The sequence below is a fragment of the Talpa europaea genome, assembly GCF_964194135.1.
Source record: "Talpa europaea genome assembly, chromosome: 6".
Classification (NCBI taxonomy): domain Eukaryota; kingdom Metazoa; phylum Chordata; class Mammalia; order Eulipotyphla; family Talpidae; genus Talpa; species Talpa europaea.
In genome coordinates this window covers 65,076,102-65,099,789 of record NC_140072.1, presented here as the reverse complement: position 1 = coordinate 65,099,789, position 23,688 = coordinate 65,076,102, and the positions used below count along the sequence as shown (strand labels likewise).

At 38.0% G+C, this 23,688-nt stretch overlaps 1 protein-coding gene across 1 annotated transcript in view; it reads left to right on the top strand.

Moving 5' to 3' along the window:
• The window catches only part of REL (REL proto-oncogene, NF-kB subunit), a gene marked incomplete at both ends in the record, with an annotated part of 39,786 nt that overhangs the window by 4,427 nt on the left and 11,671 nt on the right, over positions 1-23,688 (top strand). Inside the window, 3 exons of the mRNA XM_084234857.1 lie at positions 10,207-10,349; positions 13,273-13,421; positions 18,842-18,933. Of these exons, the coding sequence (XP_084090983.1) occupies positions 10,207-10,349; positions 13,273-13,421; positions 18,842-18,933 (384 nt within the window). The remainder of the gene's footprint in view (positions 1-10,206; positions 10,350-13,272; positions 13,422-18,841; positions 18,934-23,688) is intronic.

Genomic DNA, 23,688 nt, shown 5'->3' with positions numbered 1-23,688 from the left:
AAACAATATTTGCCTCCCCCCCAAACCAGGTGTAGTCCCCATGGAATTTCCTTCCCTAATGCACCTGTGCACCATCACCTCAGTCCTCTGTGCTCCTCCCTCTCTCCCTCTGATTCCTCTCCCTCCTCCCTCCCTGCAGTATGTCTCTGATATATAATTGTCTGTTTTTGCTTTGTTGTGTTTTGTACTGTTACTATTTTTTTATACTGATGTCTTACTTGGCAAAATTGAAGCAGTAATCAAAGCACTCCCCAAAAATTGTTTGTTTTTATTTTGTTTTGTTTTGTTCTGTTTTGTATTATTATTTTTTCCTCCTGATCTTATTTGGTTTCCCTTTAAGTGAAATCATCTGATATTTTCTTTTTCCTTCTGGCTTATTTCACTGAGCATAATTCCTTCTAGTTCCATCCACGTTGCTGTGAATGGCATGAGTTTATCTTTTTTGATTGCTGAATAGTATTCCATTGTGTATATATGCCACATCTTCTTGATCCATCCAGTCATCTGTTTTTGGGCATTTGGGTTGTTTCCAGGTTTTACCTATTCTAAATAGTGCTGCAGTAGACATAGGGGTACAGGTATTCTTTTGAATCAATGATTTTGTGTCCTTTGGGTAGATCCCTAGGAGTGGAATTGCTGGGTCATATGGTAGCTCCATTTTTAGTAGACTGAGGAACCTCCAGACAGCTTTCCATAGTGGTTGGACCAGTTTGCACTCCCACCAACAGTGCAGGAGAGCTCCTTTTTTTACCATATCCTTGCTAACATTTGTTGCTAGTTTTTTGATATGTGCTATTCTTGCTGGTATAAGGTGGTATCTCATTGTGGTTTTGATTTGCATTTCCCTGATTATAAGGGATGTTGAACATTTTTTCATATGTCTGTTGGCCATTTGCATTTCCTCTTTGGAAAAGTGTCTTTTAAGTAGTTCTGCCCATTTCTTGACTGGATTGTTTACTTTGTTCTTGTTGAGTCATGTGAGTTCTTTGTATATCTTTGTGATCAGTCCCTTATCAGTTGTATGGAGTGCCAAGATTTTTTCCCAATCAGTGGGGTGTCTCTTTGTTTTGGTTAAAAATATGGACTGCTTCACAAATTTGTGTCATCCTTTTGTAGAGGCCATGCTTGTCTTCTCTGTATTGTTCCAATTTTAGTATATGTGCTGCCAAAGTGAGCACTGTAGTATCTTTCTTAAATGCAGTTTAAGAAACTCAGAATTTCCTTTTGTCTCATTTTTCTCTCTTCTGTGTTCTCTGAAAATGATTATAGGCACATGACCCAAATAATTGCACAGGATATACCTATATTAAGAAAAGAATTTAACTCATACTTAAATAGGTATCCTGTAATTTTTACTTTTTAAAATCTATTTTAATCAAGAGATGATTTGCTTCTGCTACCTATGTTTAATTTAAATACATGCATGATCTAGGACATATTTTAAATAGTTCTCTACATTTTCACACTAGAAGTATTTTTTGAAGACTTCTTTCCCTCCCCCATGCCAGTGGAATCTACAGCAGTAGAATCTCTGTTGCCTAAATCGTTTACACTTTTATTTACTTGTTTGCACCAGATACTCATCTGAAAATTCGCTCTCTTGGATTTTTAAGACCCAATTGAGAGAGAGCCTGATATATTGGAATAAACCTGGACTTTAGTCTTGGATGGAACTAGCCTGCCACTTTGAAATAAAAATGGGAATAACTACTGCAGTGCCTTGTTGGATCAGATGAGATGATGCATGCCCATAAGTGTTAGTTTTCTCTTTTAGGGGAACTGTTTTGGAACTCAGACCTCTGAGTAACTAGGGAATACTAGAGATATGTGGCACTAAATTATTGTTAACTATTCTGACAATTTTAGAATTTTTAAAGTAACAACACTTATATCAATCGACTAGACCAGATGCTAGATAGAAAATTATCTTTCGAGACTATATAACAGAGGAATACCCATTTACTTTTAAAACCAATTGAAATGGTTTTGTGTATCTTTAAACTTGAATAGAATTTGACAGGGATGTTTGGAGGTAGTCTTTTTTTCTTCTTTGTTCTTTTTTTTTTTTTCCTTCTTAAATGAATGCAATCATTCTGGAAAAGTAAATCAAAAACCACTCAGTAGATAAATCATGTATCATTTTATTAACTTGATTGATACCACTTATCTTTAGTTTGATTCCTTTAGCACATTCAGTGTTAGTTTTTTTCTCTCTTCATGGGAATTGGTTTTAAGTTTTCTTTGCTCCTTTGTTAATTGAATTCAATTCTGTCTACATTAAGAAATGGTATCTCTAAATTTTGATCATAGTTAGGAAGAAATGGAAAGCCTGACGTGGTGCCTTAAGGTAAAGCTCATCACCATGATTTACTTGGGCTCCTAGACTTTAGGAAAGAAAAGTAGGTCTTACTTCCTTTTTCTCCAAAGTAAGTTGAGATGATATTTGGAAAAGTGTTACCTCCTTTAGCACATTTGGTCTCAGGCAATCTCATATCCATTATTTCTGTGATGGAGATGTGACCTGTAGTCAGGTATTCTCAACTGTGCTGTTGATGTATTAGTGTGTTATAATCATTTGTGTGCTGTATTGTAAGAAATTTCCTGATAGTTAAAATAATAATTTTGCAAATAATTTACTTTTCAAATAAATCATTGCTTTTGAAGGGTGTCCCTAAAGTAATGTCCTTCTCTTGCTTGCATTTGGATAAACTTTTTGGCAGTTACAAGTAGTCAGAATTCCTCTGTCCAGTTTATCCATTACCCAACCCATACTTGTACATTAATTTTTGGATTGCTTTTGGTAGATATGTGCGTTTGTTTTTCCACTTTGTGTTTCAGGGCAGTGGTTCTTAGTCATGGGTGTGTTAGAATTGCTTGAAAGTCTTTTTCAGAAACATGTCTGGGCTTTAGATACGTTTTTATTTCTATTCAGCAGATCAGGTGAGGTCAGGACTTGTATGTTTTGAAAAAGCTACCTAGGTGATTCTGATATATATCCCCATTATGAACTGTGCTCTCTCATTTCATCTAAATACTCACTTGTCTTTGCCTGTACCAAGATGCATTATCTTCTTAACTAAGTTGCCTTTATTTTAGGTATTTGTTATCCCCTGCTTTTTTGTTCTTGTTCTTTGAATTTGACACTTTGAAATCTCAGCTATCATTTGCTAGTGTCATAATTTCTTTTTCTTATAACTTCATGTATTTTGAACTTAAATCCTATCATCTGTAAAATGGGATAACAATTCATGTTATGTTTTTATGAAGATTAAGGAGATCAAATGGGAAATGTGCTTTAAATGGGAAAAGTGCTTTAAAACAGCAATATAATGACTAACATCTTTTCACTATACAGTTACAAACTGGATCCTAATTCTAGCTATACAGTTTTAGTAATGTGTCAATTTCTGACAGTTGATGATCTGTTTTTAACTTCAATTTCAATGAAATTTTTTCATCTTAAACTCATACTTTATTATATAGGCACTAATTTTAAGCAGCACTCTTTTGCCTAAGTTCAAACAAAAGTGTAAATACATCTTGCAAACATCCTGCCTATATTTCATATATTATTCTGGTCTGTATTAGCATTTTACAATTACTGTTCAAAATATAGGGGTTAATTCCAACTTTGCATAGTATTGGTTATTAAGGAAAAGTATAGCAATCAACTTGTTTAGAACCAGTGTTGGCTGTAGACATTCCATTGTAAATCATTAGATATTTCAGTACTTTTTAAAATTTCAGAATTTGAGATAATCTTAGTTAAGAGTACTCACTTTCTCTACAATTTCCTGATTTATAGTTTACCTTCTCCATTCCATAGATGACTACATTTCAGTACACTTTTTATCTTCAGGAAGAATGGCACTTCAAAACAGAATACTAAGCAAGGAAGAAACTGGTGTATTGCTCTGATGCATAATATAGATTTATAGCTGGGGAATTTTTAGAAAATCACTAAATACAGATAAATATATCAGAATATGAATGGATCTTTATGAGCATGAATATACAGCGAGTCCAGTACCTACAAAGCACTATTTTTTCCTAGTAGTAGAATCTAATAAGGGAAATCTGATTAACTAATAATGTAGTCCTTCAGTTTCTATAACTTACACAAACAAAAAAATCCTTAGATTTCTGTCATTCATTCAACAGATATTTACTGAATATCTGTGTGCAAGGTGCTGATGAGTAAAACAGAGTTCCTGCCTACAAGTAGCTTTTTTCAAGAACAGATAAAACAGTGGATCTTTCCAAAATTATTTGGAATAATTGCCATAAAAATTTATGGTAATTGAGAAGAAGGGGAGATTATTTTCAACTGGAGGAATATAGACTATTCAGTGAACTATGTTACTTGGTTGTAAGTGAAACTTTTTTTTAACCAATAAAGATCTTATATGATAAGACTAGATTTCACAGTTTTTTTTCAGTACTTGATGTTATATAACTAATATTTCTGTCTTTTTTTTTTTAAAGATTTATTTATTTATCTTTACAAGAACTGGGGTACAGGCCAGAGGTGTGGAGGGTGAGCGGATTCACCAGAGAGATTGGGGAACAGAACAGGCAGATTGACCAAAATACACTGCTGAAGGGAGCAGTGGGCGAGTCAGGTCTGCTGCCCCATGTGGGTTGCTCCCTGGTGGGTAGGGGGGATCAAACTCTGCAGATAGCTTCAAAGGTTGCACCTTAACTCCTTGCACCACCAGGGAAGCCGCTATTTCTGTCATTTTTATAGTTTAAATTTTTTTAATGTTTTATTTAACTTTTCAACTACTGTTTTTCTGTCCCCTTGGCTATAGACTTTTCCCATAAACATACTCTCTAGTTTTTTGGGTTTTTTTTAAAGATTTACTTATTTATTTATACAAGCACTGGGTACAGTCAGAAGCGCAGGAGAGTGAGAGAATTCACCAGAGCCAGAGCAGGGAGCAGAGCAGGCAGAAGGACCGAAGTACACTGCTGAGGGGAGGCAGGAGAGGTCTGTGCGCCATGTGGGACCCTCCTCTGGTGGCCGGGGAGCAGCCGGGGATCGAACCGGCACTGCAAAGGCTGCGGGCAGCTTCGCAACCCAGTGCTCAACTGCTGCGCCACTGGGGAGGCCCAACATACTCTCTAGTTTAAGGAAGCATTGTATATAACCCTACTGTAATATTTGAATACTCAGTATAAGCCTAGCACTTTTATTCACCCCTCCTCCAATTAGCCCTTTACCACTAATGATGTTACTTTATATCAACTTCCCATCAAGACACCTTTAAATAAATAGTAGGCAGGGATTTATTTGACCTTTAGTTCAACCACATAAATGATTTAAGCTATTACTTTAAAAATGCTGATGAATATTTTGAACTATTGAAAGACATACTTTTAAATATTATTCCTACAAAGATATATAGGGTTATGAAATATTTGAAGCTGAAATGTGAATTTGAATTGTTTGAAATATATAAGGATATATAAGGATGTGAAATTGTTGAATGCTCCATCTCTATGCATTAAAGTTTTTAATAAAATTGAAATAAGTATCATGAACTTGATTTAAAGTCAGTTTTCCCTGTCTTTTGAATTTAAAAAAAAATTAGACATCTGATCCAAACAGAGAAAAATTAAGAGGTAATAGTAATGCTTTACTCACAGCGGAGGCTGGAGTCATCACCTAATGTTCAGTCATTGACCAAGAACTGTCAATCTTTAAAATAATCATTCCTGGAGCCCCCCCGCCCCTTCCTGGTGGCACAGGGGTTAAAATCTCAGTGCTGTCAAGCTATCACAGGCCAGGGAGCTGACCCACATGGCTCAGCATACCTCTTCTCAGCAGTAGATCCACGTCTGCTCCCCATTGTCTCTGGTGAATCTTCTCACCCCCTGCACCTCTGACCTACACCTAGTTTTTGTATGCATAAATAAATCTTTTTAAAAAATTCTTCATTCCTATTATCACTGTCATATTTAAGACATATACTCATTATTGCCCACATTATTGTAACTATCTCTAAACTGATCAGCTTGCTTTGTTCTCTTCAGTCTGTCCACTGCCATCAGAATCCTTACTTTAAAATTCCAATCTGGGGCCTCCTTGGAGGCACAAGGGGTTAAGATGCAGCTCTCTGAAGCTATCCCCAGCAACCACAGCATGAGTTCAATCCCCAGCCAGGGAGCTACCCACATGGCACAGCAGACCTCTCCTGACTCCCCCGCTGCTCCCCTCAGCAGCATATTTCAGTCAATCTGCCTGTTGTGTTCCCCATTCTCTCTTTGGTGAGTCCTCTCATCTCCCCCACCCCCAAATCTCTGGCCTGTACTCCAGTTCTTGTATGCATAAATAAATAAATCTTTTTAAAAAATGCCAATCTGATGATAATTTCCTTTCATTAAGCCATTCATTAATACTCTGTCACTCATAGAATGAAATCAGATGTACTCTGGCTTTAAATTCTCTAAGTATGAAGTGTTTCAGAGTCAGGAGAGGTCCACTGCACCATGTGGGTAGCTCCCTGGCTGAGCAGGGGATCAAACTCGTGCTGCAGAGGCTGTGGTTAGCTTCATAGTGCTGTGCTTAACCCCTTGCACCACTAGGGAGGCCCCAATATATTAATGATTCTTAAACTCTTCTGTATTGTCACACCTTTGGACATGCTTTCCTTTTATCTTTCTCCTTTTTGCTTTATTGACCTTTTTAAAAAAGATTTATTTATGCATACAAGAGCTGGGGTACAGGCTAGAGGTGTGGGGAGTGAGAGGATTCACCAGAGACAGAGTGGGGAACAGAACAGGCAGATCTACTGAAATACACTGCTGAGGGGAGCAGCAGGCAGCATGGGAGGTCTGCTGTACCATGTGGGTTAGCTCCTGGACTGGCTGGGGATTGAGCTTCAGTGATGCTGCAGTGGCTGCAGATAGCTTCTTAGTGCTGCGACTGAACCCTTGGGTCACCAGGGAGGCCCTATTAACTCTTTCTTTAAAAAAAAGATTTATTTTATTTGTTAGGCATCTAAGAGCTGGGGTGTAGGCCAGAGGTGGAGGGGGTGAGAGGTTTCACCAGAGACAGAATGGGGAGCAGAACAGGCAATCTACTGAAATACACTGCTGAGGGGAGCAGTGGGCAAGACAGGAGAGGTCTGCTGCACCACGTAGGTTAGCTCCCTGGCTAGGGACTGAACACCTGCTGCAGTGGCTGTCAATAGCTTTCACTCTTGCTCCACCAGGGAGGCCCATAGTAGCCCTTTGTTTCCTTTGACATAATTTGGCATCCCTGACTCTTTTCCTCTATTTTATGCAAATTTCTGTTAGCATAAACAAAAATTGTGTTGTTTTTTTTTTATAGTATAATAATTATTTTGTAAAAATCCTTGAAAGTAGCACTTGTGATACCATCATGGTATCACCTATAAATAAAAATGTTTTAAGAAAATGGTTGAGGGCCTCCCCGGTGGTGCAGCGGTTGAACACTGGGCGCTCATATGGCGCGCAGACCTCTCCTGCTGCCCACTGCTCGCCTCAGCAGTGTATTTCGTCAGTCTGCCTGTTCTGTTCCCCACTTTGGCTCTGGTGAATTCTCTCACCCTCCCGCGCTTCTGACTGTATCCAGTGCTTGTATAAATAAATAAATCTTTAAAAAAAAAAAAAAGAAAGTAGTTGAAATAATAAAAGACTAAGTAAGTGTTATGTGTACATTACTAGATAAGAGCTTACATGTTACTCTAATCCTCACAACAGCCTAGGAGATAGGTACTATTAGTGTTGTCCCCAATTTAAAAAGTCAGAGACAAGATAGGTGTGGACATTCCTGCATTTCCACCCATAAGTATAGCTGAATAGGATTCAAATGGCCTCTTTCCCACATTGTACTGGTGAGACCCACTGTGGTACCCTTTCTGCAGATTTGCATACATTTTAACAGAGAATAAGGCTGTAGTTAAAGAAATGAGTATCTAATTATGGGAGTTTGCAAATCACTAAGTTGACTGAGGGAGTTTATATTTTTTGGAATGGAACATATCTTCACACCCCTAAAATGAAGACACTAAATACACTACTTGTGAGCACAGAGTGAATGTCTTCACTGAACATGGATAATAACAGGGGCTAAATGTGAATGTTTTATTTTTATTTTTTTAAAAGGATTTATTTATTTCATGCATACAAGAACTGGGGTACAGGCCAGAGATGTGGCGGGGGTGTGTGTGAGAGGATTCACCAGAGACAGAGTGGGGAACAGAACAGGCAGACCGACTGAAATACACTGCTGAGGGGAGCAGCGGGCGAGACAGGAGAGGTCTGCTTCGCCATGTGGGTTGCTCCCTGGCCGGCTGGGGATTGAACTCGTGCTGCTGTGGAGGTTGTGGATTGCTTCATAGTGCGGTGCTTAACCCCTTGCGCTATTAGCGGAGGCCCAAGATGAATGTTTTAGACAACTTTGTTGACAAATGATTATTCTACAATGAATTACACATGTTTAAAGTATGCAGTTTGATCAGTTTTGACCTAAGTATACAAACGAAATCATCACAATCAAGAAAATTAACATATCCATCATTCCCCAAAAGTTCCCCACCCACCCACCCCCACCCCCGTCCACTCCACACTTCCATTCTTTTTTTGTTGTTGTTTTTTTAAAGATTTATTTGTTTTTGCATGCAAGAGGTGCCAGTGGGCGGTGAGTGGATTCACCAGAGACAGAATGGGGAGCAGAACAGACCCACTAACTGAAATACATTGCTGAGAGGACCAGCAGGCAGACAGGAGAGGCCTGCTGCGCCATGTGGGTCAGCTCCCTGGCCAGGGATGGAACTCTTCCTGCATTAGCTGCTGATAGCTTCACAGTGCTGAGACTATGAATCCACAAGATTCTTGGGGAATCCTGTGCCCTTGTGCCACTAGGGAGGCCTCATACCTCCATTCTTAAGCAGCTGTTTTTTGTTTGTTTGTTTTTGGTTTTTTACAAATTAACTTATATATGCTAGAGTTTTATATAAATGGAATCCTACAGTATTTGTTCTTTTGATCTCCTTTCAGCATACTTATTTTGAGATCCTTTTGTATCTCAGTTGTTCATTCTAAAGGTGCATATTTTGAATTGTATTTGTTACAAAAATAATTATTTTTTCTCCATTGTGTCTTATCCTTTAGAAGAGGTTTAGATGGGACTGATTGAAATTTCTGTTAAGCCTAAAGTCCCTTTTGGAACTTGTTTTGGTGTGCTCTTTGTAAGTCTTAAGATTCCAAAAGAGAGATTAAAAAAAATTCCTTTGCAAGGATTTAAATGCATTTTTGTTTTCAGTGAATGGTCTTTTAGTCTGCTATTAAGGATCTAATGTAAAACCAAGCAGATAAATTCACTTTTGGAATATAATACAGTATTTCTGAAGATTAACTTTTTTTAAAAGATTTATTTATGCATACAAGCACTGGGGTGTGGGCCAGAGGGGTGTGTGTGTGTGTGAGAGAGAGATAGAGAGAGCGAGAAAGAAGATTCACCAGAGACAGTGGGGAACAGAACAGCCCACTGACTGAAATACACTGCTGAGGGGAGCCGCATGGCTGGGGATTGAACTTATGCTGCAGAGGCTGTGGATAGCTTCATAGTGTTGCATCTTAACCCCTTGTGCCTCCAGGGAGGCCCAAGCTTAACTTTTTTTTTAAGATTTATTTATTTTTATACAAGAATTGGGGTACAGGCCAGAGATGCATGGGTGGGGGGTGAGAGGATTCACCAGAGACAGAGTGGGAAATAGAATAGGCAGATGGACTGAAGTAAACTGCTGAGGGGAGCAGGGGACGAGACAGGAGAGATCTGTCCCACCATGAGGGTTTCTCCCTGGCCAGCCGGGAATTGAACTTGTGCTGCAGTGGCTGCGGAAATTAACTTCTTGATCCTTCTTGGGGAATCTTGAGGGAAGTCGTTCTGCTTGGTCTCGTGAAAAGTGCTTATTTCTGAACTATTCATCTCAAAATTTCACACTGGTATTAGCTATACATATTAAGTTGTAAAGTTCTCATCATTGTGATTTGAATGATTGTGTTATAATACTGCATAAGGACTCAGAAAAAAGTTTCTTTACCCCTCAATCTTGAATAATTGTATTTCAATCTTGTTATGTATTATTGGGAAGAAAAATCTTTTTGTTTGCTGTTTTGAAGAAAACAAAATGCTATTATTGCTAGCCTAATATTACTCTCCCCATTAATTTTCAGGTGGGTGTAATCCATACATTGAGATATTTGAACAGCCCAGGCAGAGAGGAATGCGTTTTAGATACAAATGTGAAGGGCGATCAGCAGGCAGCATTCCAGGGGAGCGCAGCACCGAAAACAACCGAACATACCCGTCTATCCAGGTAATAACATCATTCATTCTCCTGTGTGTTTCTTAGTTGCTTATTTCAGCTGAATAGCTCTATTAAAGACCTTTCTTCGGTCATTTCCTCAGTTTTTCCTTTTTAGTCTTTTAAATTGGTATATTCTAGATAGAGGTCTTGAGACATTTCTTAATTATAGTATTGATTCTACATCTGCGCAGATAGTTAGACATTGTATATTAATCTAAGTAGAGTGATTTATAGTGATTTATACATTGGCAGCTTTTGGGTGGTGATCCCTTTCTTGAATCACAGAGCTAATGAGGAAAAGGCATTCTCTCCTTCCAGAGGTGAGCAAAGTTATTCTTTAGGTTAAAAACATGGATTTGGGAACTCAATTAGAATTCTTTTTTTTTTAAAGATTTATTTATTTATACATACAAGAACTGGGTACAGGCCAGAGGTGCAGAGGATGAGAGGATTCACCAGAGACAGAGTAGGGAGCAGAAAAGGAGGATTGACTGAAATACACTGCCAAGGGGAGCAGCAGGCGAGTCAGGAGAGGTCTGCTGCGCCATGTGGGTAGCTCCCTGGCCAGGGATCGAACTTGTGCTGCAGAGGCTGCAGATGGCTTCATAGGTTGCCTCATAACCCCTTGTGCCACCAGGGAGGCCCTCAATTAGAATTCTTTCTGCAGTCACTTGGCTTAATCTAAGGACTATGGAAGAGAACATTTTGTCTTTCCTGTCCCCACCCACCCACCCATTACCTTTGTTGCCTGTCCCTGATACTTTGGGGTTGCATTGACTGATTTGAAATATAGTCACCTGATAAATATAGTTTTTTCATATTATCATAAATTTTGAGATTAGTTTTTAATTCCACATGACTTCGGTAATAATACTATATAAAAGGTACTGTATATATTATTTATAATTATGATATTGTGGTTATATATTTACATTCATATTTATAATAATGCACCTCATACAATATTTCATACTTCATTTCATTTGATTCTTAGTGAATTTTTTAATCCTTTAAATGCCAATCAAAAACCTTAATGACTGGAGGGCCTCCCCAGTGGCGCAGAGGTTGAGCACTGGGTTGCGAAGCTGCCCGCAGCCTCTGCAGCGCCGGTTCGATCCCCGACTGCTCCCCGGCCACTGGAGGAGGGTCCCACATGGCGCGCAGACCTCTCCTGCCGCCCGCTGCTCCCCTCAGCAGTGTACTTCGGTCCTTCTGCCTGCTTTGCTCCCAGCTCTGGCTCTGGTGAATTCTCTCACCCTCCCACACTTCTGACTGTACCCAGTGCTTGTATGAATGTATGTATAAACCAATCAATCAATAAATAAATCTTTAAAAAAAAATTAAAAAAAAAAAACCTTAATGACTGGAATTTGAAGGTATTAAACTTTTATCAACAGATCTTAATTTACTGTTTTCTAAGTAAATTTACTTATAAAGTAAATGTAGATTTAATTTTTTTTAAAGATTTATTTATTTATTTATGCACACAAGAACCAGGGTACAGGCCAGAGGTGCTGCGGGTGAGAGAATTCACTAGAGACAGAGTGGGAAATAGAACAGGTAGACTGACTGAAATACATTGCTGAGGGGACCAGTGGGTGAGACAGGAGAGATCTGCCTCGCCATGTGAATATCTCCCTGGGTGGCCAGGGATTGAACTCATTCTGCAGTGGCTGCGGATAGTTTCATAATGCTGTGCTTAACCCCTTGCACCACTAGGGAGGCCCAGTATAGATTTACTTTAAAAGTAAAAGTAGATTTACTTTTGTAAATCTGGTTTTCAGTTTTTCCTATTGATCTTAAAGGAAATGCTAAATTATATATTATGCCAATGACAAAATTATGTACTGAATTTCAAATTCCTGATTTTATTCACATGTTTTGACAGCAATATGGATTTGATTAACTAAATCCTTTTTTAAGTGTTTAAATGGGAGTGATGCTATAAAAGGTAAAGAAAACACTATTCTTATCCTTTAAAAAGTGATTTTGTATCTCTTCTCCATTATTCAGCTTTATATAAATCAGCTTTTTTGGGTATGTTCTCTAAAATATTTTTTAAATCTATCCTTATTCCAGTTGGCTCTAAATTCTTTACAGCTTGCATTCTACATTAGCTATCTTACAGTTTTGAGAAGTTACCTTCTCATTCATTCAGAAACACAAGAAATACTTCCTGCTTACTGTTCTTCCTGCTTACTGTTCAAATTAATTTTAAATTCAAAATTAGGAATTTTGGTGACTTCTGCCTTTTGAGTTACCCATGTCATGTGCTGGTTTTTATATTCCCTGCTTTATGCTTGCAAATTTGCTAGCTTCCAAACTAAGCATTAGCTCTTCACCACGCTCAGAATACACTCCTTCCTCTCTCATGTTTAACTTTTCTTCTTTATTCACTTTGTCCTAGTTGTACTTTCTGTCAAAAAATTTAATTTTATGAAACTCAGCTTGCTTTATTGCCTGCTTTATATGCAGTGGACACGTGAGGTATGCTTACTGATTAACAAAAATAATTTTGTGAAATGAAATGTCCCTTAGCAAGTGAATGATCATGTTGGTGCTATCATCCAGTGTACTTACATTTATACTTTAAGGGACATTTGTAGTATAACAATCAATCTGAGTAGTGCATTCAGTGATTTAACATCTAAGTGTTTCTTCATGCTCTCTGATAAAATTTTGGTATAGTTTTACTTGGTTTGAAAGGAAAATAAGCAGAATCAGATGGAAGACCAGCTGAAATTCGGGAAGAAATTAATATGACAAGGAACTGAGAGTTAAATTCTTCCCTATTGGTATTCTCTGGAAGATTTTATCCAAGGTGCAATTTACCTGTCATTTGGACTTTATGTGGTACTAACTACATTATGTAAAGGGAACTCTGATAGTTCAGATTTTGTTTATAGATCATATATTTTATTTCTCTTTTCAGATTAAGAACTATTGTGGAAAAGGAAAAGTGAGAATTACTTTAGTAACAAAGAATGACCCATATAAACCACATCCTCATGATTTGGTAGGAAAGGACTGCAGAGATGGCTACTATGAAGCAGAATTTGGACAAGAACGCAGACCTTTGTTGTAAGTACACAGTCACAGACATCTTAAGGAATAAGGAAGTGTTGACAACTTACTTCATATCCATGTGCCTGTGTTACTTTTTTAGCAGAATAAACTAATTTCTCATTCTACTTCTATTTATGATCGTGTACATTTAAATTTTCTTACCATTTGCATTAGCACTAACCTTTAATTCTTCATTAATAGTTATAGCTCACAATGGTAGCAGGAATACTTACTTATTGTTTTTTTAATTACGTTTTTTTAAGATTTATTTTTTATTCATACAATAATACCCCTGTAGCTGGGTTACAGGCCAGAGGCTTGGGAGAGTGAGAGGATTCACCAGAGACAGAGTGGGGAACAGAACACGCAGACAGACCAAAAGCACTGCAGAGGGGAGTGGTGGGCGAGACAGGAGAGGCCTGCCACACCATGTGGGAATCTTCCTGGTGACCGGGAATCAAACTGGCGCTGCAGAGGCTGAAGACAGCTTCACAGCACTGCGCTCAACCTGCTGTGCCACCAGGGAGGCCCCTATTGTTGATTTTTTAAAAAAGATTTATTTATATATGTATACAAGAGCTGTATATATATACAGATATGCAGTGGGTGAGAGGATTCACCAGAGACAGCATGGGGAACAGAACAGGCACACTGATTGAAATACACTACTGAGGGGAGCAGTGGGCGAGACAGGAGAGGTCTGCTGTGCCATGTGGTTTTCTCCCTGGCTGGCCAGGGATTGAACTCATGCTGCAAAGGCTGCTTATTACTTCATAGTGTGGTGCTTAACCCCTTGCGCCACCGGGGAAGCCCAAGAAATACTTCTTTTTTTATATTATGTAACCTCCGAACAACATTAGGACATTTGAAATGTCCTTTCTTGAAACAGTCTTATTTTTTGATTTTTGTGGGATCAAACTCCCCTGTTTTACTTCCTACTTTTCTGGCTGCTCCTTTTTTTTTGTTTTTAAGATTTATTTATTTATGCATACAGGTCAAAGGTGTTGGGGGGTGAGAGGATTCACCAGAGACAGAGTGGGGAACAGAGCAGGCAGATTGACTGAAATACACTGCTGAGGGGAGCAGCTGGCGGAACAGGAGCAGTCTACTGCTCCATGTGGGTCAGCTCCCTGGCCATGGATAGAACTCATGCTACAGTGACTGCAGATAGCTTCATAGTGCTGTGACTTAACCCTTTGTGCCACCAGGGAGGTCCTGGCTGTTTCTTCTTGATCTTAGTTATAGGCAGTTAAATTTTAGGGTAACCTCAGTTATATGCAATAATGTCCAGTTCTGGCTGTCCTGCCTTTCCGCCAATCCAGGATCCTGATAAGGCTCATAAATTATATTTTGTTATCGTATTTATTTAGTCTCCTTTAATTTAAAACATTTTTCCAGTCATTTTTGAATTTTCATGGCATTAATATTTTTGAAGTCTAGGCTATTTGATTTGAAGATTGTTTTTCAATGTGTATTAATCTACATGGTTGCTCATGATTATATCCATGGTACCATTAATACGAATAATAATTTCATATTAACAGGAAACATTTTGAGCAAGAAATGTGCAAAAGTGAATACTATATTCTCAAAATATCCTTTCTGGAGACATGCAGTACTATTTGTGATTTAATTGACTTTCTTTTGTAAAGAAAAAGTTTCCCTTCCCCTCCTTAAGAAAATACCATGATAGGGCCTCCCTGGTGGCGCAGCGGTTGAGTGCTGGGTTGCGGTGCGAAGCTGCCCGCGGCCTCTGCGGTGCCGGTTCGATCCCCGGCTGCTCCCCGGCCACCGGAGGAGGGTCCCACATGGCGCGCAGACCTCTCCTGCGGCCTGCTGCTCCCCTCAGCAGTGTACTTCGGTCCTTCTGCCTGCTCTGCTCCCCGCTCTGGCTCTGGTGAATTCTCTCACACTCCCGCGCTTCTGACTGTACCCAGTGCATGTATAAAACAACAAACAAAAAATAAATAAATAAAACATGCCTCTATTTAAAAAAAAAAAGAAAAGAAAATACCATGATAGCCCTATGGATTCTTATATACAATCCGCTGAAGTCCTTTACCAGAATTACTGTTTTGATTTTCAAGCTGACCCACATTTGATCAAAAAAACCTTCTTTTGACATGACACTGTCTTTCTCTGAGCACTTACTTTCTGACACAACAGTGTTCAAGACTTACTCATACTTTTCTTGCCCCAGTTCTGAAATCATCATTTTTTACCTAAGGAGCCCTACTTCCTTTCAGGGGGCAATGGTGTTAATCTGATTGTCTTTTTCACTTACTCTCTTAGAATGCCTCAAACAGTGATCTTATCTTTCATCTCAAAATTGGCCTTCCAATATATCTTATCTTAGTGGTTACTGAAAAAGGTCAAACTTTAGGGATGTCACCTCACACAGGTATGCACATTGCTTCACTAAAAGTATCTCATGGGGGCCTCCCTGGTGGCACAAGGGGTTAAGTCTCAGCACCATGAAGCCATGGGCAGCCACTGCAGCACAAGTTCAATCCCTGGCCAACATGCTGACCCACATGGCGCAGCAGACCTCTCCTGTCTCACCTGCTGCTCCCCTCAGCAGTGTATTTGAGTAGATCCTCCTGCTCTGCTCCCCACTCTGTCTCTGGTGAATCTTCTCACTTCCCTCCTGCATCTCTGGCCTACACCCCAGCTCTTGTATACATAAATAAATAAAATAAATCTTTAAAAAAAAAAGAATCTCATAAATTGCTCTAGAAACTGCTCACTTCTCTTAGTGACCTCCATCATCATCACAGTATTGCCATTGAAGCCTAAATGTGGACTGAATGAGTAGTCCCCTGACTGGTGTTCTTGCATCAACATTTTTTTGTACCTCTCTTCCCAGTCTATCTTCCACTTTAGCCAAAGTGATATTTTTTTAAATTTTAATCTTAAGAAATTATTTATTCATTCATTCATTGAGTGATTTTTTTCAAATAGAGATTGGATTGCCCTCCCTCCCTGTCTAAAACATTTTAATGATTTATGTGGAATAAGGACAGTGTTCCTTATATAGTCTACAAGGTACACATGGCCCACTTGTATTTCTAACCTCTTATATTGTACTCCTCTTGAACTGTGTACTCCAATCACAATGTTCTTTCTTTCTCACAATGTTCTGTATTTTTTGCCATGCTGTGTCCCTTCTTCCTGAAATTCTTTCCTCTTCTAGTTCATTTCTATTCATAGTATATTGTCTTCCTGCATGAAGATAAGACAGCATCAGCACAGAAAGGGGCAAACAAGTGGCTTGTCTCCCCTTCCTGAATTGATAGACACTTTTCCAAAATAGGCTCCATGACATCATGTATATCTTCTTTATAAAACTTGTCATGGTTTCAGTTTAGCATTTTTTGTGTGATCACTTAATTTCTTTCTGCTTCACTACTCTAGGGGTCAGAAAACTTTTTTCTGTAAAGGAGCAGATAGTAAATATTCTATACTTTGAAGGCCACATGTTCTTTGGTCGGTGTGTTCAACTCTGTTTTTGCTTTAAAACACCCATAGTAAACAAATCACTTTGGCTGGCTCCAGTAACACTATATTTACAAAACCAGGTGGTGGGCTGGTTTTGGTCAACGGGGCTATAGTTTGCCAGTCCCTGCACTACATTTATGCTCCATGAGGAGGTTTATATAAATGTATTCCTTTCCAGAGTTTGGGTGCATATTAGGAACCCCCAAAATTAGTAACTATGAGTGAATGGGCACGGTAGCACAAGGGGTTAAGCGTCAGCACTGTGAAGCAATCCACAGCTGCTGCAGCACGAATTACATCCTTGGCCAGGGAGCTAACCCACATGGCGCAGCAGACCTCTTCTGTCTTGCCTGCTGCTCCCCTCAGCAGTGTATTTCATTTAGTCTGCCTGTTCTGCTCCCCACTCTGTCTCTGGTGAATCCTCTCAACTCTCGCATCTCTTGCCAGTACCCCAGTTCTTGTATGCATAAATAAATAAATCTGTAAAAAAAAAACCCAACAACTATGAGTGAATGATTGATTCAAATAATCTCTATGATCCTTGGTTTCTTCATGTCAGAAGAAATCCCTACTACTTCTAATAGTTTGTGAATAATCATCAGATATGATTATTCATATGAGACCAAATCAAGTAGCATATAAATATATTAAAATGACAAATTCTTTAAAATCTTTTGTGAAAGAAAAAGTGAGGACCAAGCTAAGCATATTTCAAAGAAGTAGAATACTTTTGCAGGAGAGAATTATAGTTTCAAGAAAGGATTGTGAATTCAATATTTGATTTTTAATTATTGGAGCAGAGGAAGAAATGTCAAAGATTTTCGGTGCTAACAGAATCATAAGTGTGGTGAATGTGAAGAGATGAAGATAGGATGGACACGGAGAGGGGCAAACAAGGCAGACAGTCTCTTACTGCAAGGTGCTATGTGCAGTTTGAATAAATAGTAATGTTATTATAATCAGGTTTTGCTTCCTTATTCACACCCACCCAGCTTTAATGATGTCATGGTTTTTCCATGTGGGAACAAGTATGACTGGTGGTGGCAGGGGAGTTCCCCCCACCATCATCTGTATATACATATGCAAATTAGTAATATTTGTAGCTATTGAGAAGTTTTCCATAAATGACATTTTGAACCTTTGCTTAAATATTATTGTTAGTATTAAACATTTTTGTAATTAAAAAATTTTTCAATGATAAATTACTATTTTAACTTCTTTATAATTCTACATAATAATTTATTTTGCTGCTACTAGCAGTGAAGTCAGAGCTCCCTAAGTATAAGAGAACTACCAGGTACTGTAGTGAACTGGAAAGTGCTTCTTAAATGGGGCTGCAGAGGCTAGTAAGCTATAGCCAGTGTTTCTATGCCAGCACACTGTTGCAAGACTTTAAAACATTCAAGAAAAGCCAGAAGTGCATTTTATATGAAATTACCTGATTTTTAAATGTTGGTAGTCTGCACTTTTTTTTTAAATAAAGGTAAGCACTTTTATGGGCTCAGCAAAACATACCTATGGAAGTAAGCCTATGTGGATCTTTTTGCAACTTTTATTTTACATTATCAAGTACAGAGATTTGATTTGATTATGAATTTGTTTTGGATAATAATTTTAGTTTTCAGCTGTCACTTTCTTGTTAATCTCCATCTACTTTGGTATATTTGACATACTCGTAAGGTATAGTTGTAAATACCATCTGTAAAAATGATATAGTACATGCTATTCTTTGAATGGTTTGCTTAGAAATACAGTCCCACTTTTCTGCCTTTACATCTTTATTATACCAATTGGAAATGTATTTCATGCTTTAATATATTTGTTTAACAATGTGACTCAGTGGTGCTTGATTTCTGCAGTATTAATTAGTACAACTCCATTTATTAGTTTTTGTGTTTTGCTGTAATGCAGTATGAAAAATCTTTTTTTCCTTCTAGTTTTCAAAATTTAGGTATTCGATGTGTGAAGAAAAAAGAAGTAAAAGAAGCTATTTTTTCAAGAGTAAGAGCAGGAATCAATCCTTTCAATGGTATGTTTGATATAATCATTTCTATTATTTGATATTAATTTATTTCTGTAATTTCTGTTTGTATTTTTAACCTGTATTTGAAAAGCTGTTTTAAGTTCTTTGTTCACTTTTCTGCTTGTTGACTTATACATGTGTGTGAGGAATGAAGACTATTCAAAATCTTTCCCAGTGCTGAAAAAAAAAAATCCTTTTGCAGACAAGATTCTCTAGTATCAGTGGAGATTACCATTGTTTTCTATAAGAAAACCTTCTCAAAAATGTTCTAATTATCTTCAATTTGTGGCCTCTTGCCAGTTCAGCAGAAAATATACACTCCTCTTGCTGAATATTATAGGCACTGTGATTATAAGATACTGGTATAACTCAAGAGGATATTCAACAGTGAAACTTAAATTAATCCCAATGTGGAAAAGAAGAATAGAAATGCATAGGAGTTACACAAAATATTTTCGTGTTTGTGCATTTTGCTGGGGTTGGCACTGTCTGGTGTAGCACCTAGTAATAGTCAGTAGTCTGTATTGTTTAAGAAATAAATGACTACCGGGGGCCTCCCTGGTGGCGCAAGGGTTTAAATGTCAGCATTATAAATGTCAGCACTATGAAGCAATCCACAGCCATGAGTTCGCTCCCCAACCAGGGAGGTGACCTACATGGCACAGCAGACCTCTCCTGTCTCGCCAGCTGCTCTCCTCAGCAGTGTATTTTGGTCAGTCCACCTGTTCTGCTCCCCACTCTGTCTCTGGTGAATCCTCTCACACACACCCGCCCGCCCCCCCCCAACCTCTGGCCTATATCCCAGCTCTTGTATGCATAAATAAATAAATCTTAAAAAAAAAAAAAAAAGAAATGACTACCAAGCTACATTGCTGACATCCTCCATTACAGAAGTCTACATTATAAAGTCTCTATACCACTTATAAGTGTGTAATTCAGCAACTGAATGACTAAAATTTTCAAAAAATAGATTTCTTCATGTCATATTTACAGTATTCCTTATATTGTTTGTACTTCCCCTGGATCTATGAAAATAATTTAGGATAATGATTTAATGAATATGTTCCTAGACAAGTACTATGTTTCTATGAACTATAAGTCTGCATCTCTTTTCCCTAGATCTTTATTTTTCATAATATTTATTCAACAATGAAATGTTGAAAACAAAAGTTCCCTTCTTCCCTTTCTAGTGTACTTACCAGAAGAGACTACTGTTAAATTAGATGTGTATTTTTCTAGAATTTTCCTTATACACATATAGTCATGTAAACACATATATATACATATGTGTATATATATATCACATAATCACAGTTTTTAAACAAATGGACTCATGCTATATTTCTTATTCTACTGTTTCTTTTTTCTGCTCAGGAATGTATCTTAATAGTCCATGTTAATAGTTAATATATCCATGTTAATAGTTAAAATCTATTGTTTGGATAGATAGGTTATTTTCATTTTATTTATTTAAAAAGCTGCTTTGAATATGTAATTTGAACTCTTATGTGACTTTTTCCTTAGGTAACTTTTCAGAAGTGGAAATTTTCTAGATCAAGAGTATGCTCTTTTAAAATTTTTGATTCACATTTCTAAATTAAAGAGGCCATCTCAGTTGAGATGCAGTATAAAACAGGAATAATGTAGTTCTACACAAGGAGATTATAAATAATAACTACCATTTATTAAGTACCTTCCCATTAAACAGTCATTTTGGAATAATGCCTTAGCATATCATTGTGATTTTTAGAAGAAATTATAATAACTCTTCATTAGGCACTTTTATCAGCTAAGCCACTGAGCAGACATGTTATGGTTCTTTAAATTGTTTAAAAACTAAATGGCCCTGAATTCAAAAGTCTTTTACATGTAGTACTAACATCTTCCCTATCTTTTCTTCCACTGCTCCTCTTTAAGAACCCTCACTATTTTCAGAAAAACTGTTTTGTTCAGCCTCCCCAGTGCCACGGCGGGTTGAGCGCAGCGCTGTGAAGTTGTCCGCAGCCTCTGCAGCACCAGTTCAATTCTTGGCCAGCCAGGGAGAGTCCCACATGGCGCTGCAGACCTCTCCTGTCTTGCCCGCTGCTCCCCTCAACAGTGCACATTGGTCCTTCTGCCTGTTCTGCTCCCCGCTCTGTCTCTGGTGAATTCTCCCACCCTCCCGTGCCTCTGGCCTGTACCCCAGTGCTTGTATAAATAAATAAGTCTTTTTAAGAAATTAAAAAAAAAAAAAAAACTGTTTTGTTCATTTACCCTGGCCATCTCTCATTTCCATTTTCTCCATTTTTTTTTACTATCAGTCATTTCAGAACTCTGTCATCCTTCAGTGGCTCCAAGATACTCTTTAGCAGTGATTCTCAATGTGAGTGTGCATAGGCGTCTCTTTCTTAGTGCTTATTAAAAATGTAGATTCCAGGGCCTCCCTGATGGCGCAGGCAGTTGAGTGCCGCACTGTGAAGCTGTCCGCAGCCTCTGCAGTGCCAGTTTGATCCCAGCTGGCCAGTGAGGGTCCTACATGATGCCGCAGACCTCTCCTGTCTCACCTGCTGCTCCCCTCAGCAGTGTATTTCATCAGTCTGCCTGTTTTGTTCCCTGCTCTGTCTCTGGTGAATCCTCTCACCCTCCCGCAAATCTGGCCTATACCCTGGTTCTTGTATAAATAAATAAATCTTTTAAAAAAAACAAAAAACTTAAGGGCCTCCCCTGGTGGCGCAGTGGTTGAGCGCTGGGCTGCGAAGCTGCCCGCAGCCTCTGCAACGCTGGTTCGATCCTCGGCCACTGGGCAAGGGTCCCACATGGTGCGCAGACCTCCGCCCGCTGCTTCCCTCATCATTGTATATGGTCAGTCTGCCTGTTCTGTTCCCCGCTCTGGCTCTGATGAATTCTCTCACCCTCTCATGCTTCTGACTGTACCCAGTGCTTGTGTAAATAAATAAATAAATCTTAAAAAAAAATTTAAAAAAATTGTAGATTCCAGGTCATATTCCCACTTACTTAATAAGTCTGGTATGGACCTATGACTGCATTTTAACAACCATCTAGATTGGTGTTTCCTGACTTACTTGACTGTGATAGTAGGAAATAGATTTGATCTCTCTGCTTAATATGTACACATATATAGATTAAAAAATAGGCCCACTGCATGTGGTTTTCCAATCCATTAAGTTAATTTTATGACCATAAAGTCCCAAAGTACAATTTGGAAATAGCTACTCTCAATGACTCAGATACAAATGATCCTTGGAGACTACAATTTGAGAAACTAACTATACTTCTCAAGTTCAAATTCCAGGGCATGGCATTCAGAACCTTTCATGATCTTATCCTCATTCTCTATTCCAGCACCACTTCTACCTTTCATTCTCTGCTTCAGGTTTCCACCTACCCTTCTTCTAACTCTGAATACACACCTGCACACTTCATTTTTGCCATTAGGAGTTATTTGTTATGTTAGAAGCGCCACTTATGCATGCAGTTCCTTTGCATTCAGTGCCCTTATTTCCCTGGTAAATTTTTCCTGTCTAGCCTTCAAATTTAAGATTAAGGGTTTCCCTGTCCTTTCCACAGAATGAAGTATTCTTCTGTCTTCCCAAAATTCTGTACATATTTCTAAGATGATTTGCTCTATCTTTATTAAATGTTTCTCCTTCACTAAATCATAAGACTCTGGAGGATAGAGACTATCTTCTGTGTATTTCTGGCTTAATAAACATTTGTTGAAAGAATTAATGAACACATGATAGAGTGAATGAAAATGCTTTGTTTGTACTTACCTACTAAAAATATTCAAGTTGCTTACCTTACTTGAAATACCTTGAAATCATTCTCAGTTCTCTCAAGCCCTGAGGTAATACATTCCTGACTGTATCGCCCACTTAGCAATTGATTATGAAAAGCTTTGTGGTATCTGCTGGATCATTTATTTGTTTAGCACTTTTCTTCTGAAATGAATTTCATGATCATTGTGAACAGGGCCTTTGGCACCTAACTAGTGTTTTATTGAATCTCTCTTTACAACTAAGAGTTAATACATTGCTTACTGTTATAAATAGGATTCCCAACTTAATTATTTGTGTATTCATTGAACAGATTTTTGCCTTCTTTAATCCCTTTAGTCCTAGGTTGTTCTTAGGTATTTGAACAAAACAAAGTCCTGCCTTTTAAGAGTGTATGTTCTAATGTAGCGAAATCAGTAATTAACAAATCTACAAAATAAGTATAATTTATTAGACAAAGAAAAGTGCTAAGGGAAAAAACAGCAGGGTAAGGGTCCAGGAACCCATAGTTAGGGGAATGGTTTATAATTTTTTAAATTGTATGGTTAAAGTAGGCTTTTTCCTATTCTGATGCAGTTTTCATAATAGAAAGTCATTTTTTTTTTAATCTTGAAATTATATAAACTGTGCATTTCTAATAGGCAAAACGAAATTTAACCCCTCTGAGAAAACTTGAAACACCAAAAAACAAAATAACTAGAACTCAACTATAGAATTTTCCCTTTTTTGGCTGTTTATGTTATTTTCAGAATATGTTAGTTCAGATTCTACCACTACCATTTGTCAGAGCCGAACAATTTCTGTGTCTATGTTTATAGATGTATCAACTAATATAAGAAAATTCTGATAAAGAATTATAAGAGACTTAAATGACTTTATTTTTCTCATATTTATGGACAGTAGAATTGGAACTATTTAGCAGAAAAGGATCTACAAATTCTGATCTAGGCTGATGCTCAGTCTGTTTTCTGAAGAGCATCTGTGA